Consider the following 18,286-nt stretch of genomic DNA (forward strand, 5'->3'; position numbering starts at 1 on the left):
AGCATACATCAGAATGTCTTTAAAAAATTATGTTTTGTAATTACATAATAGTTTATTATGATTAACAGCAAATCTTATATTTTAAGAGAAACTAAAAAAAGGCTTTTAAAAAACATCAAAAATGCAATTTAAAAGTTGATATATAATTTGTCGTAGATATCAGTTTATAATGCCAAGATATCTCTAAATCTAATTAAATTAATTTCTTATTTCCTGATCCAATTCCACCTTTTTTATTTAATTAAGGCTACATGAGCTCTGCAAAAATCAGCATCTTATGCTCCAAAAAGATGGGGAAAAACTTTGTTATTCTAAACAAATTCTTTTAAAAGACACCTATGTTCCCCTTTCCTAAATCAACACATGTAAAAAAATCCCTATCTGAATCTTATACTATATAATTCTTGGGAAAAAAAATATTTCTGCCTCTTTTCGTTCTTGTGTTGTGCTGTAGATAGACATTCCTCGTTCGTTATACCTCCTGGGATGGAATAATAGAAGCTCAAAATGCTTTATCTCTCTTTGACCTCATATATATATATCATAAATTTAAATTATCCATTTTCTTAGTTAATTTTCCAATCACTCAAAATCAAACTTCACTTCTGAGTTGTTTAGGGTTTGTTTATTCATGCTTCTCAGGGTCTAATTTCTGTAACTTTAATTGTACAACAGAAAGTGGCAATATCATGTTCTAAAATAAATGCCTGTTCATTTATGTTTGAGAAATTATTCAAAGATAATATTTTCCACATTTTTTTCTTGCTTCCTACCTTGCTGTGGTAAAAGCACTGCTCTATAACATGAATTTAACAAAGAATTTTTAACATTTATTAAAAATTAAATCTTTTGCAAATTGCTGAAACAAAGAAATCATTTATTAGGTTATATTTCATGAATAACACACTATGTACAAAAAAATTCATAAAACATTAACATTTTTTTTTTAAATTACAAATTTAATGATATCACAAAAAGTATAAAGAAAAACATGAAACTACATAATTCTGATAATGAAGTAGTAATACAAAATAAAAATGTCACAAAACTATCAAATAAACATAAAAAAAAGTATTTCTTTGTATTTATATGAATACAAAGAAATATACACACAAAACAGAAGTAAAAATCAATGTTTATTAACAAAATGGGTATGATTAAAATCCTGCACAAGTTGATCTCGGCAAATTCTATATAATAATTGCACATTAAAGTAAAATCTCTAGAAAACTCATTAATCTATCTTTTTAAATATCAATCTTTAAAGTTATTTCTGAATGTGCATAAAACATATACAAAAATATATTTTATAGTCTAATTTTTTTTTCATATAATAAAGATATCCATTAAATATGTTTTCAAAATATTAACAGAAAAATAGCAACAACAGGGAAAGAAAAAAAAATTTCAAAATGAATTCAGTTTTAAAATTAACACTTTCAGAATTTTATATAAAGTAATTATTCAATTTTATACTGGCAGTAGTATATAAAAGGAATTATTAAAACATCACATATATCACAACTAATGCTTTACATTTAAAAAAATCCTGCCTTTATAAACAGAAGAAAATAAAAAAAAAATGAAATACAACAAAATTAATACTACTTTCATTTACAAAAAAATTTAAGTTTAAACTTTTGATCACAGTCCCAAACATTATTCTAAAAAAAATTGATCAAAATTTCCAAAATAGAATTTAGAAGGAGGAGAGTGGCTCTCAATAATGTTATTATATTTATACTGCTTAGTTTAATACATAATTATAATCTGCTTAATTAAATAATAAGATTAAAATATCAACAGATTCCCCCTTTAAACATTAAATAAGCTTTTAAGAAAGATAAACATCATTATAAAAAAACAAAAATTTCATTTAAAATCATTATTATAATAAGATTGCATTCAATTTTTAAAAAACGACTCAATTTTTTTTTCAAAAAATGGAAAAACTCGTCACAGTTTTATATAAGGATAAGCATACTTACAAGATAAGAAAAGCTCAATGTGAAGGTTTATAAAACAGATTATGGCACTGTAAAGTATTACAAAAATAAAAAGATCCATATCCTTCTTGAATTTCTTAAAGGATTAAATTCATTTAAATACTTAATTATATTTTGATGAATGAACATCATCATCAAAAACACGTAATAAGTTTTAGAAACATTTTTTTTTTTCTTACTTTTGAATAAAAATTAAATCCCGAATGGCAAAACTTTTTACAATCGTCTACAACAATTTTAGAAAATATGCACAGAAAGCAAAATAAGAAAGATTCAACTTCAAACTCTCTAGCCTTAAAATAAGTTTCTGATATCTTTTTTTTAGGGGGTGAGGGTGGAGGGGGTCAAATTCTAACCAATAAGTACAATTAAATCACTCAGCATTAACTGAATAAAAACAGTTTTTTGTCAAGTCACAAACAAAATGCTTACATTTCACTTTTAATTATTTATATAGTGTGCTTGTAGCAATTAAGAGTTGTTTAAAATAAAAAATATTTTCAATCTAATTACATTAATTTAAACTATTTTTTTATTTAAATAAATAATGCATTGATTTTCAACAATAAAAGTAGATCTAAATGCTTTAACTATTGTTAGAAGAATTAAAACATTTTTCAAATAAATAACACACATATATATATATTTTTAAAAGGTATACTAGAAATTTGATATATTCTCACTGGTCAAGATTTTAAAGATTTATTTTGAGATGACTAATTACAGCCTTTTACAACTCAAAATTTAAACAAGTAATAAGTAAATTAAATTGTCCTTTAAGAATAGAGATCTGAAAGAAGTATTTGAAAAGTATTCTTAAGTTATATATCTGGAAAAACTGACTTGTCATTTGTAAAATTTTGCCAAATACCTAAAAAAAAAAACAACAAAAACAGTCAGTTACTAGAAAAAAATCCTTCATTTTAACTCTGTAGAAATCTCAAATTACATCTTTTTACTTTCTCTTTAGTTTTAAAAATTGTATAAATCAAAAAGATACGACCATTCTTAGCAAATGTTATAAGAGCAAGAATAGGCAAAAATACAACATTAATAGGCAGGAAGATGACGAAAAATTCATGCAATGAGTTAAAATGATTAGTGTAAGAATGGGTTAAGATAAAACCTTATTAGATAGGGTGAGACAATAATGAAAAATACATGCAACTTTTCATTTTTTTTAAAAAAATATGTGCTCTTAGAAAAAAGCATTAAGATTATCAATGTCTATATACATAAACAAAATAGATACACAAAAAAATATAAAATCTTAAAATAATTTCATGTATTTGCTCTAAGTTTACCTTAGAAAAATAGTTATTTAATAGGAACTATAATTCCTCTAACAGAACACAATTATACAACCTTATTCTGGAATCGCTCATTTTCCATCTCTTGTACTTGATACAATAAAAGGAAAACTTGACAGTTAATAATAATATGTGATTCAAATATAAAAAAAATAGTTTGATACAATTGAAGAAAAATTATATTAACACATTGTTAACTGCACATAAGTCAATTCATATTTTCATGCTCAAATACTATTGACTGCTCACAACTTGTGTTATTATACCTTTCATTTTCATACTCATTACAAAATAATCACAAACTTCAGTATCATATCATTAGTCAATAATATTTTAAGTTTTACCCAAAAAGGAAACCCATATACCACCCAAAGACAAACAATTTAACCCAAATATATCTACCATAAATGAAACAAAAATCATTATATCTATATTTAACTTCCAAAAAATATTTTATAATACTACGGAAAATAAAATATAAATCTTTAATAATCAAATATATCATTATCAGTCAGAAGATCTAAAATATTTTGTTCTTAACTTTACAAATGCACAATGCTTATTCTCCATTCCTATCTCAGTAAGAATCTATTAATTTCCACAAATTTCAAAGGACATATTACTATAAAAATTTTATATTAGAGTACCATTCTTCAAACACCATCTCAAATTGAAAATAAACATTTACAGTAATATAAAATTTAATAGACAATTTTTTTAAAAAAATCCTTTTTTCCCCATTTTTATAATATATTGTAAATTTTGTACTTTTGCAAACAAATGAATGAAATTAATGAAATATTGCCATACAGTTCAGAAATTTAACATTCTTCCAACTTATTTATACATGTTTAAATGTATTATCATAAAAAAAATAATAATATTCACTGCAATTTCTGAACACATGTTTAAAAGCTGAGAGTTATCAAAAATAAAAATTCAAATATTTTTAAACACATATAAGTTGATGGGGGAATGTAGTTTTCAAGCCATATGTTAAATGTTTTAGTTTTATAACTAATGGCTAAAATAATAGAATATACATGAATAAGGAAAGAAAAAATATTTTAAATATAAAAATGGCACAGAAAAACAAACACATAGAAATAATATAGGCAAAAAATATCATTTGAGATTCATAAAAGTAATTAAATATAAAATAGTTATAAATATAAAAAATAATACATATGCCATCTTATGAAACTTTAAAAATTAATTTCAATATTAAAATGCTTTTAAATCAATATTATTTAATATAACAATAGATCGCTAAAAAATTGTGATAACAAAGTTTTAAAAATAGTTGCTTTAATAATAAAAAGCAAATATTTTCACTTGTGGAGATAAAATAAAAAACAAAAGATAAATAATATTGATTTAAAAACATAAATAATAAGATAAAAAACAATAGAAATATTCAAAATATGTTAATTTTTTAAACATTGATAATTTTAGAAATAATTTTATAACAAATTTAAAACCAAACCAATTTAAAATTTTATATATAATAAAAATTCATATAATAATTATAAAAATCTATCATTTAAATCCAATTTAATTCCGAAAGTTTAAAACAATTACCATGATATGCAATGATGCATAGCATTTTATATTACAATAAATTAAGTACTAGAATTGTAGTATCATTACAAAACATGTAATAATAGTACAAGATTCTTTTCAGAAACATCCAATGTATTAGGTTAAAAAAAAACAAGAAAGACTAGAGTTAAATTATTTTAATTCAATAAACTCATTTTACTAAATAATTAGATTTTAGATCAAAAGCATATAACAAAGGCAATAATTTTTTTAAATCTAATTATAAAAAAAATAAATTTCAATTACTGTAAAAATGAAAAAAAAATCCTTATTAATAAAACAGTTAATATAAAAAGACGGTTTTGAAGCATCATCATTTTTTTTTAATCTGACATATGCCAAAAGTTTTCCATTAAATCACATTAGAAAACTAGTGGTATTACAATTCATAAAAATAATCTAAATGTAAAACAATAATATAGCATAGAATTGTGTAAATGGCAATTAGATTTTTTTTTTAAATATGGCAAATTATAAACAATAAAACCAGAAAGAAAAAATATTTAAATGCTTCCCAAAAAAGACATGCAGCTATTGAAATAGTTTCAAATCTTCTTTAAAAAATGCAGCATAGGAAAGTAACATTTAAAATGCATTATAAAGAAAGATTAAAAACAGATTTTTATCCATTAATCAAAATGATGGTTCGTAGAAAATGTTGGTCTTTCTGGAGTGAATTGATGATCTGAATCTGATACTTCTAACATTAAGCCAGGATGGGGCTGATCTCTACAACAGCAAAGTGATTTCACTTCTCGCCATGAACTTCTACAATCATCCCAACCCTTGTATACCAAAGAATTCAAAATCGCTTGAAGTGGATTCAAAACAGCCTATAGGTCAAAAAATAATATAAATGGCAAATGCATTCAAAGAAATGAATTTTTGAAAATCTCAAACTGTTATTTAATATCACCATTTCTTTTCAATATATTCTCTATCATAAGCAATATTATTTAATAAACATTGATTGGTAAGAAACAGCTCTTATGAAAAGTGTTCATCTGTTATGTTCTTTCAGAAATCCCTCTCTAAACTATTATTAATTCTTTCCAGAAATTATGGCATCAAATGTTAAAAAAATCTCTTTCATGACAACTATTATTAAACTCAAATATATTACACTCAGAATTTCTTGATTAAAAAAAAGAGAATCATATGGATGGATGTACAAATCTTATAACCACAGAAGAAATATTTTCATAATTAAATAGGTTTTTTTTTTCCTTCTACCTCTTATAATTATTTAAAATATGGAATACCCTTATTTTTTTTAATTATGATTCTCTCAAGGACTTCGCATGCAAATAAAAACATGTTAGCAGCTTTTAGATAAAAAAATGATTATGCAATGTAATAAATTCAAAACACACAGAAATTTAAAAAATATTTCCATAAAAAACTTTAATTGTTATCTGTGTTACATCATCAAGTAACTCTGCTTATATATTGTATTACTCTCAGGTGGACAAATGTAAGAACCAATAAGTTTCAAGCAAAAACTCGAGTAAGCAGCATCACTGATGTACAATCAACCTCCTAATTTAACAGAAACAAGAAAAACTTATATACTCTGCACTGCCCAAGAATGAACATTTATTCTCCATTAGAAGAGAAATTAAAATAAAATTTAATGCTGTAGTTAAGAAGTTCATCACTGTTTAATCCTCTCATATCTGTCAAATCAATATATAATAAAGTGTAATAGGAAAAGTACAAAATAATATAGTTCTAGACTTAATAAAATTTCTGTTATACAAGATATACATAAGTATTGAAAAGATATAAATTTAACTTACCATAACATACCACAGACCAAGCATAAATTTATAAGAAAGACTCTCAAAGAAACCCCATAACATAATTCCATTCAATACATTTGGAAACCAACTAAAATATAAAAAAATTAAGAATTACATAGATCTTTCAATGATTTTTTTTTGAATTTACTAAACACTTTGCTTAGCTTATGTAATAGCAGACAATTCTAGTATATCATAATATGTTGGTAATACTACTACTTGCCAGAAACTTCTAAAAATAAGAATTTCAGAATCAATAATATACAGGGTGTTTATAAAGTCCCGGACCCATTTTGATGTTTAATAACTCATAAAATAATAAAGATAGATTAAAATTAATAACATAAATGGTTAAATAGACTCAAAAAGTGTCATGACCCTTGTCAATGAACTTCCACGTGTGCACACTTAGTCGTACGGAGAATATCAAGTCGATAGTCAATTTCACGCCAGGTAGCAACAAGCATGTCGGCATCCACAGAGCCATTTGCGCACATTATGGCGATTAACAATACCAGAAACATGAAAGGATGCTTCATCGGAGAACATTATGCTCTTCAGGAAATCAGCAGCATCTTCTATCCTCCTTAGCATATCTGTTGCAAAGGCCATCCTCCTAGGCCTATCGTTCGGTTCCAAAACTTGAACAATTTGAACTTTGTATGCATGCAGTCTTAATTTTTTCTTAATAACCTTGTGCACCGTCGAAATGGGCATATCCGATTCTGTTGCCGCTGATCTCACAGATATTTTAGGATTGTGTAAAAATGCCTCTCTGACACGCTCAACATCAAAATCACTTGTGCAAGGATGTCTGGAACGTTTCTTATCTTCGATACTTCCAATTTCTAGAAAATTCTTTTTCCACCGCAAGATGCTGTTTTGGGATGGAGGATCTTTTTGGTAAATTCTACTGAAATGTCTCTGTGCTTGCACTATCGATTTCATTTCTATGAACCACCATAAAATCTGTGCTTTCTCTTGTGGTGTAAGCATTCTCCTTAATATCCGCTCGAATAAAACATCACATACAAAAGTACTACATAGAACAAACACATCCAAAGTAAACATAATATTGCAATAGTTGCCAAAAACAAAAGAGAGAAAAATGCAATTAATAAGCAGACAATATTTAGAAAAGTACAGATATTTAGACTGGAAAATGAAATTATCTGAAATTAACCACATGTGCAGACGATATTTACAAAAGTAAAAATATTCAAACCTGAAAAGGAAAATATATGAGTTATTCCATCAATAAATGCCATAAGTTTGTTTATATCTTTATTATTTTACGAGTTATTAAACATCAAAATGGGTCCGGGACTTTATAAACACCCTGTATAAATAATAACTTATAACATGATACGTACCAAAGAAATGAAAAAGTAAGAATATCAACAAATTAACATTTTCTTAACTTTAAAATAAATTGGCTTTGTAATTTTAAAAAAAAAACTGTCTATCTCAAAATTAAATTAATTTTAAAACATACATTTTCATTTGCATTTTGATATAAATTATAAAAAAATCACTTTCACATAAGAGGAAAGCAGAAAAATCAAACAAATGTAAGTTGTAGTTGAATATTTTATGTATTTAATAAATGTAGCTCAAAATTATGAATTGAAAACATAATAAATTATAAAATTATCATTTTTATGCATTAGTTTCAAAGAATATCCTATCTAAAATAAAAAACAACATTAACACAAACAAAAATAATTGTGTAAATATAAAAAAAATTACAGAGTAGAAATTTTAATGAATCATTCCATCTTACAAGAAGCTTAAAAAACAAAAAATAAAATTCACATATTTATACATTTTCAATTCATACAGATATTATTGAATCTAAATTTTTGATCTGAATTTAAATATTTTTATTAAAAATTTCTTTTTTAAATTAAAAAAAAATGTTTAAAAGTATAATGTTACTATAACTAGATTAATAAATAGAAAAAAAAACTAAACAGAAAAATTATTACTTCAATTAATATATAAAATTTGGATTTTAAAATTAACAATCTGTAAATTTAGTATTCCAGAGAAGTGCTGATTTAATGAACTAGGTACATAAAAACTTAATACTCAGGGAAATAAATTTTTGATGAACCACAACCACTAAACTAATAGTTATTTTTAAAATACTAACATCACTCCATTTATACATATTTACAAAAATAATTAATAAACTCACCAAACATAAAACACAAGAACAATGCAGAAAAACTTTTCTTTTAAAGCAGCTAACAAGTTGTGCTCTAAGTAGGTAAGTTGGCCAAGTCCACCAGTTAATAAAATTCTTACTAAATTAAAATTATAATGCATAAACATTTTTTTCATATACAAAGAAAAATATTATCAAACACGTTAATTAAATTTAATAAGCCAGATATCAAAGATAATCACATTTAAAACCTTTACAGCATTCAATATCTCAATACAATTATTGATTCAATGGAATAACAAAATAAAAACTAATTAAAAGTTTTATCAACAGATATCAGCACTAAATTGCTATTTAATTTTTTAAGATATCAAATTTAAAAATGTTTCCAATATTTATTAGGCATATTACTTGCAAATTTTTGATAAAAATTCAAATGATGCAAAATCATTTCTAAACAATTTGAATTATATGTGATGTAACTATTATAAAGAAACCTTAATTCTTTAATATATATAATACTAATTGTATAAGTGACGTATGCTATGAAATAATTAGTTTAAATGATTTCTCTTGTAAAGGTTAACTGAAAACGCATTCCTAGATGTATTAAATTTTATAGTTATAATCAGAAAAAAACAGTTTATTTTTATTTCATCTATTGAATTGATTCTATTCTATCAATCAATTTTTAACAGTGTATTTAATTAAAAATATAGAATGTATCTGCAAATAAAAGATTAAATAATTATAATAACTTCATATGCTCCAAGATATATATAGAGAACATTCGGAAATCTTAAAGGGTTTAGAATTTTCCATTTTAATAATTTAACACTTTTTAAGAAATGTACTTTGGTTTAAATATCACATATTATAAATATTATGTTAAACTATGAGGCTAAAATTGATGCTCTGTCACTGATTTTTTTTTCTTCAAATAATAACTGATTTAAAAACTGACAGATGAAGTAAACAAAATCATGTTTTATTATTTATTGATGTGACTATTTATAGGAAAAAATAAATATAAATTTAATAAGCATAAATTCATATTTCAAATGAAGTATTCCAAAACAAATTCATCTTTAACAAATTTTAATTTCATTATTAATTTAAATAAATAAATCAATAATTGGTGAATACTTAAACAAAAGACTAATACAAAGCATTGATAATTTTTCAGCATAAATTAAACACAAACATACCATTCTTTGAAGACAAATAATATAATAGAGGATTCAAAATCATAACAACTACAATTGGAATATAAGACAACAAATAGTTAGGTAAAACTCTCCATGGTCCTGAATGGCACCTATAAAATTAAAGAAAATTGTTAACTAAAAGTAAAAATAATAATACATTAAAAGAATATTAAAATTCAGAAATAGATATAATAGAATAACTAATTTTTTTAATAGAATTTCTTCATTTGAAAAACTTTTACCATATGTTTAAAAAAAATCAATGTGCACCTGTGAAAATAATTACTATTTTTTATTAAAGTGACAACAATTATATGTGATCATGCTCATCTATACTAATTTAGATTGAATTGCAATTATAAAAATTCTTAAAACTCCATAAGGGATAGCAAACATTAAATAAGTAATACATATCAGAAAGAATTAAGTTCACAATCAACTCATTCAGTAGGAAGTTTAATAATAAGAAAAATATAGAGCATAGCACAATATCTCTATTCATTAACAAATTAAAAAATAAACATCAATATTTATTCCCATATTATACAACTTCCCCAATAAAAGAGGGTAACAAGCTGAACCTAAAGGTAATCTTGTCCAAAGATACAGGGGATTCACACACTCTGCAATTTATTTCTTTAAATTTATTAAAGTCACAGGTAGAAAGATGATAGAGGGTTGAGAAATTGCAGTCAATGAAAGCTTTTCAAAGTGTCAAAACTAAAGGATCAAGAAAATATTTCAATCCTAAATTTTCAAGCTGATGCAAGTATTAAAATATCTGATGGCTATTGAATTGCTGATGCAAAGTTGTTCACAATGTTGAGAAAATAATTTGCTTAATTTGAATCATTTTTTTATCTTCAATCATATGAGAGTACCAGAAAGAAAAGTTTCAACCCTTCATCATTTCTATCCGTTTCATAAAGGATGGCTCAGATATAAACATGAATGAGATATTTGCCCTTCTAGCAACATTTTCTTTGCCCATTCAAATCTGATCAAATTACTGCAGTTAACACATGCATCAAGTGCACCAAAGATAACATTTTCCACATCTTGTTAAAATATTCAAAGTATACAATCTACAAAGCTGCACTCTGGAAAAAACTTAAAATCAAACAACCAAACATTTCCTTTGTCTTTTTTTTTTTTTTTTTTTTTTGCTAAAGCTTTTGCAAACAAACATCATCTAAGCATCTTCATTCAAACCTTCAAGCATTTTGATACCTACTAAATAGCCTTTGTCACTATATCCATCTCTGTTTATATTCAAGTTATTACTACAGTTAATAGTGGCAGAACATAATGCTTTAACTTTTGAATAAGGAACATTTTAAAATTCTAAAGTCTATGATTGATGATGATCTGTAAATTTTTTTTCAAAGTTGTGCCAAGAGAACCATAGCAGTAGGTAGTAAGTCTTTAAGGGATCTACATGAAAGTATTACAATAACAATAATTATCATTTGAATATAAACTTGTTTTCAACTTAAGAAACAAAAAAAATATTAATATTAATAATTATACATAGCATAATTATATTATACATAGTATTAATATAATAATTCTACATTAATAAGTATACATAGTAATGTATAATAATTATTCACTATTATACATAGCTTTAACAATACGCAATAAAATGACATTTTTTCAAATACAAAGCACATTATACATACTCATAATTTTTAAGAATTAAATTACTTACTTAAAACTATGCATTATGTCAATCTCAACTTACTTAAATTCAGGCAAATATAGGGTACCTAAACCAACTGTTGTCATAATTAATGAAATAAGCCAAGTAACTGCATGATAGACTTTTTGATTTCTAAAAAAAAATAGAGAGATTGTTTTAAAAAAGCATCAGTTTTTAATATAATATTTTAAAATTACATATAGCAATCTATAAAAATATTCATCCAAAGATTTATATAAAAATTAAAGAGATACTACATTTAAATTAGTAATATAAAACAAGGAAAAAATATGGAAAATTTATAGCAAGAAAAATAGTACATTACTTAGTTTCCAAAAAAAAAACAATTGTAATATTAAATTTTTGTAAGACAATGCTAAATTTTTGAAATATAGTTGTTACTTGTAATAATTATTCTTACTCAGTGAAACCAGTAAAATACTAAAGAAGATACATTCAGACAAACAACAAATATTATTTAAAAGAAAGTTACAAATTCCCCCCCCCCTCGACAACTATTACTGCATTCAAGTATATAGGTATATCTAACAAAATTAAAGTTCTTCCAAAGTAGCTAATTTTTCAAAGAAAATACTAAATATTTATTTTAATTTATAAATACAATTTTATTTAATAATATCTTGATAACACAAATTTACATTATAGTAAAAATTAGCTTTGTGAATAAAATTATACTTAAACACAAACTTATTACATACATTCTTTGAAAACTAATATTTGAATGACAACACTTTGACTTCAGCAATATTTACAAATATGTGCATTAGGCTCAATACCATAATTGTATAAATAACGTGAATTGTATGTAGGTATGTATAAATTGTATGTATAAATATATTTGTAAAATTGCATACTTAAAATATTTTTAAATCTAAAAATATTTCCAATATCATAATTACAAAAAAAAAAGTTATGTTCAGTAAAAGTAAAATCACTTGTTCTAATATACTAAGGATTCCACATACTTAAAATAAGTTTTGTTACAAAAACTCATGCAAAATCTTATATTTACCCAGTTTTTTGTCTGCAGACTAAATAAACATCTATAGCATAAAAAAAAGTCCACATATATGTTGCAATGTAGAAAAACCTAATCCAAATCTGAAACATAAATTGTAAGAAATTGTATAATACGAATTTCTATATATAAAAATTCTTAATTTTTTTGAAGGAAAAAAAAAAAGAATTCAATTGTTATAAACTTAACAAATAATAATAAGTCAATTTCTTTTCTCCTTTTAATTAATGGATGCTCTTACAGAAAATAAAACAAAAATACATTTATTAGTTATTTCTTCATTATACTGTTTCTTGTACAAAAAGTTTATTCCAAATTAGATTTTTTTCTTCTTTTTTGAAGTGAAAGAAAAAAAATTACAAACAGAATATAATGTAAAAGAATTCAACATTTCCATATGAGTGCAGCTTAAAATAAAGAGCAAAGAAAGTTCCCACTTACAGCAAAAATAGCACAGACAATTAAATTCCATCCATTCTGATGAACAATATCACCTTTCCACAACCAAAAAGCAGAGCGAAGAAGAATTCCTGAAAATAATTAGGAAATGTAAGAAAAAAAATATCAAACTGAAATGAAATACTGAGCACATTTAATAAATCAAGCACTCAATTCCATCACAACATTTCATTAGTGTAATTTCCTTTTCAACACCTACAAAAAATAAATAACTATTCTCATTTTGCATTTACAATTTTTTTCTTTCCAAATTTTATTTTAAAAATAAATGGAAATAAAAATATATAAATCTACAGATTAGAACAGAAATAATAGATAAATCTGCAATACTTCTTGCAAAATATTTCAAATACATTTGTCAAACTTTTATTTAATGAGAAATTGACAATCAGATGTAATTCAAGTCTGAAAAAACTATTTCCATTCCCTGAAATTGAAGTCAAAAACAGTTTAGACCTATTTCCTGTTTCAGCCACTAATTTTAAACAACTTGCCTTTTGTGCAGTGTGAAATACACATTTGAAAAAGGATGAATGTCCCTGATCCAATAAAAGTATTGTGGCAATTGCAGTTCATTGTGTATTAAGAGCATGATTGATATTTTTCAAATATATCTATTTCAAATATATCTAACTTCAAATATATCAAATATTTCAACCATATCTAAAATGTTTTTTTAAATGATATCCTATACATATTTAGAAGAAAAAAAAACATTTCAAATTTAATATTATTAGTTCAATTTTGTTTAATTCTATTTGTTATATATATAGCAGCATGGTCCATGACAAAAAATAAACACTTTTTTCTACACCTTTTAGATAAGCTCTCCAGGTTTAACTCAAATTATTAACTATTTAAAATGGGCCTGCAAAATAGTTGTGTCTTTATATTTAAAAGAAAACTTATATAAAATTTTCTTTTAAATATATTTGAACAAATTTTAAATATTGCTTTGTATGTGCTCAATTTGCTATCCAAAAAGAGAACATTTATTGGTACTTGTGTATTAATCACATGGAATTAGTGAACTTTTGGCTTAACTGTGAAATCAACAGATGGACATGACATTTTAGAAAGTAATTTTTAACAATTAATCATTAGTTACAATAAACATATGATTGGTGATTATATGTTTGGGGAGGGAATGATTGATTTCTAGGATGTTATTAAAATATAAGTACTAATTTAATCAACATACAATGGTACAAACAACAACAATACAACAACAAATAGTTTAGTAAAAATCATTTTTCTCCTGAAGTTTGTAATGAGAAATCTTAAGCAAATGCTTAAATTGGAATTGACAAGCTCTGGAACTAATATAAAAAGATTATATATGTACTGCATTTGGACATTGTTTTATTTTGTTAAATTAATATGGAACTTAATATTATAAAATAAAACTAAACTCATCAAAATGGTGCAGTTCAAACTTTAAGTTACAAAAGCTTTTATTTTGAAAATTTAAATGCACATACTGTATAAAAGAAATTTGGTTTTTTTAAAAAAAGGAGGGATTTTAAGGTATAATTCAGAGTTGATTTTGCAATTTTGAAGGCATCAAAAAGAAATAAAATTTATTCATCAAATGGAGAGTAAACTTGAAATTTTCACTTTTCTATTTTTGTTGCCATCATGCTTTTATCATTGCTGATAAATAAACAAAAATATGTAATAAAAAGTTTTGTTAATTAAAAATAAAACTATAATATAAATCTTATACTTTTAATACACGAGTAATAAAATTTGAATAACAAACATTTTTTAAAATGAATTAAATTTTGTATATATGCATATAGCATCATTAAAAAAGGAAATGAAATTTGATGGACATGTTTTAAATTTAACTATCTAGATAAAATTTTATATTGAATTTTTCAGTCATTAATAAATAGCATAAACTGAAATAACGTTTTAGTGATTCAAATAATCTTACAAATTTAAAACTAAACAAGAAATTTATATAAATGTCTGTTTAATTGCAATATTATAATAAGGAACCAATAATCGACTTTTTAAATTTTGTTTCATTAATGAGAAATGTGTAGAACTGCAATTTATCAAAAAAAAGTATTTTATTGCACAACAAACTTTACATAAAATGCAATAGCTAATAAAAAACAACACACAGATGTAACTTCTGTCCATATATCATCATTTTATCTCAAAACATGTCATTTCAGGTTATTTTCTTAAAGATAATTTAGTCAAAATTGTATTTTAAAAGGACAATGTAAATATGGACAGTAAAATATGCGATTGTAAAAATTCTGTAAATGTATCTATGATAAAAGTTTGAGTAAATACTTGTGAAGTATAAAAAATAAAAATTGTGTACAAGGGCTCATTAAACACAATTCAACATGGGTCATAATTAAAGATTATGATATTGATTTTTTTTTCATATGAAATCAGCACAGTCTAAATTTACGGTTATGAATTTATTTTATATAAATTGATTCCAAGGAATTAGAAATCCCTTTACCACTGACTTTAAGGAAATGTTATATTTACATGTGGCTAAGTTCCAGAAATGACAACTCATCAACTAGTAGTGCTGCAAAAAGCATTTTGCATGGATAAATGATTAAAATGCAGCTTTCTTTTTCTTTAAAGCACCTATAATATTAATGTAGTTCAAATATTACTACATTTCTTTTTAAACAATTATTAATATTACTTTTTTAAATATGAGGCTCAAAATAATATATACATATATGAATATGTATTATGCAAATGTAATGCCTTCAAGAAAACATGGAAACAAAGCAAACTGAAATATAATAAATCAAAACAAAAACAGGAAAGAGAATGCAAGATTTGGAAAGGAGGAAAAATTAAAAACAGTAACAGTTAGCCAAGTACTAAACAAAGCAGTAAATATCTCAGCTCAGTTATTGCTAAAAAAACCCAAAGACTCTTCATTTTCTAATAGGGTTTTCAGCTATGCAATATAAAATTATACACTTTTTAGCAGTGCAACTCTATTATGTCTCTCTTATTTATTGATTTATTTATATTACTATAATTGGTCATTTTCATTGATAATCTAGCTTTGAAGAAATCAAATGTAATTTGGTGAATTGAGTGTGAGAAAGTAAACAAATAAGATAAAAACAAAAATACAAGGGTTTTTCTTTTAAATTATTATTATTATTTTATTTAGGGAAAATGCTCTATGAAACCTTGATGGATATAAACTCCCACAAGTAGTTTCTTCATATCCCTATTATAATATTATTTCCAGGAGTTAAAACCAGAATTACTAAAGAATAATACTAACTAATATTTGGTACAAAGAATTTTTTGACATAAGAATATTTTAATACTCTACAATAATTTAACAACATTGTTTTAAAATACTTTTCATCATATTACTTAAGATAAAACGAGCAATATTTTACCAGATGCAGCAAAGAAATCTGCCATTGCCAGCCAGTTAATGATAGCTTTTTGGGTATGTCCAATATTTCTATGTCTGCGAGAGAAAGATGTTGAAGGCGATGGCAGGACTTGATATAAAGCTCCTATCATACCCAGTGCTGATGAAATCACACAAACTATATTGTATGGCAGTGATTGGATTTCAAGGTGTCTTAGAAAAGTAGGCTCAGCTTTTGAGGGCATACAACAAAAAGTTTCTATTGTTGCTGAAGCCATGTCTAAAAGAGGGAGGGAAAATACATGTGGTAATTTATAAAAATACACAAGCAAGAAAAAACATTTTTCAGTCATTGACTTTTTTTTTCATATAAAATGTACACAAAAGGATGTATGGAAAATTTAAGATAAAACTTAAACATTCTTTTCAATGATTTTTAATATACAAAATAAAATGACACATTTTTAAATGCACACTTTGACATGATCTATTAATTTCTTCTGAGAAAGACTGTATTTTTAACTTATATGAAGATTGTTAATTTAATACCATTTCATTAAAATTACAAAAAAAAATTATCCCATTAAAACAATAAAGTGATAAAATAATCAGATTCTTATATATTAATAACATATTTTTTTGAAAAAATCAGCTACAAAAAAAGTCTATTAGCATAGATTTTTTTTTTTTTTTACAATTAATTGCTTGATTTATAAGTGCTCATAATATATAAATAAATGCAAAACAATTTCAGAGAAAAACCACGCATTTTTAGTTAAAATTTTTAAAAACTCCAAATAAAAAATAATCGATTAATGCATAAGAAAAATTAAAGGAAAACTCACTGATTTATTAAAAATAATTAAGTTTAAGTTAGGTTTAATTTGTTCAATTAAAAAAAAAACACTGAAATGCTGGAATTTTTTTTTTTTAATTTTAGAAATTTTAAAACAATTTTTTAAAGACATTTTGTAGATTGAAAATTTTAACAAGTCTGGTTAAATCACAAACATTTTTTTTTCCCTCATTTAAACATTTTAAATAAATAAATCTCAAATAAAAGTCATCGTAACAGTTGGTAATTTCCACTCTAACATTAATTTCATGCATTTAAAAACAGACATCTAATTAGCAACACTGTTACATAAATAATAATAAAAAAATCATTATGTAATATTCAGTTTAGACAATAGTAACTTTTTATGAACATAAAAAATTGAAAAAAGATACTTCGCCAAGAAATTATTTTCAAATAAATTAACTATTGCTTTCATAAATTGTATCACAATTATAAAATTGAATGATGTTACGCTAATATAAAAGCTTACTCGGCCTATTGTCCTTTCTTTCTGCTAGATCTACCGACAGAAACCTTTCAAATCACCAACACAAACAAAAACCACGGGGTTTAATTCTCATTGCCATCTATGAGCAATAAACTTTCTTCTCTGTGCATTAAGCTGTGAAAAAATGGAGCCATTATTTATTAGACTGCTTCTTTTGATTGTTTTTATTTTGGTTGATTATTTTTGATTAATTTCTTTTGGATACCTATTTTTTATATATTTCAAGTGTCTGCGTATTATTCTTTTGCTACGGAAAA

General features: G+C 24.2%; 1 protein-coding gene across 1 annotated transcript; it reads right to left on the bottom strand.

Moving 5' to 3' along the window:
• Positions 1-5,200: 5,200 nt before the first annotated feature.
• LOC129966593 (G-protein coupled receptor 143-like) lies at positions 5,201-18,183 on the bottom strand. The gene is made up of 9 exons (XM_056081078.1): positions 18,012-18,183; positions 16,706-16,963; positions 13,281-13,369; positions 12,834-12,922; positions 11,843-11,932; positions 10,099-10,208; positions 8,921-9,029; positions 6,718-6,808; positions 5,201-5,751 (listed from the first exon to the last, which is right to left on the bottom strand). The coding sequence occupies exons 2-9, from the start codon at positions 16,959-16,961 to the stop codon at positions 5,548-5,550; spliced, it is 1,038 nt and encodes a 345-aa protein (XP_055937053.1). The 5' UTR covers positions 16,962-16,963; positions 18,012-18,183; the 3' UTR covers positions 5,201-5,547.
• Between the last annotated feature and the right edge of the window lie 103 nt (positions 18,184-18,286).

This window comes from Argiope bruennichi, chromosome 4 (assembly GCF_947563725.1).
Source record: "Argiope bruennichi chromosome 4, qqArgBrue1.1, whole genome shotgun sequence".
NCBI lineage: Eukaryota > Metazoa > Arthropoda > Arachnida > Araneae > Araneidae > Argiope > Argiope bruennichi.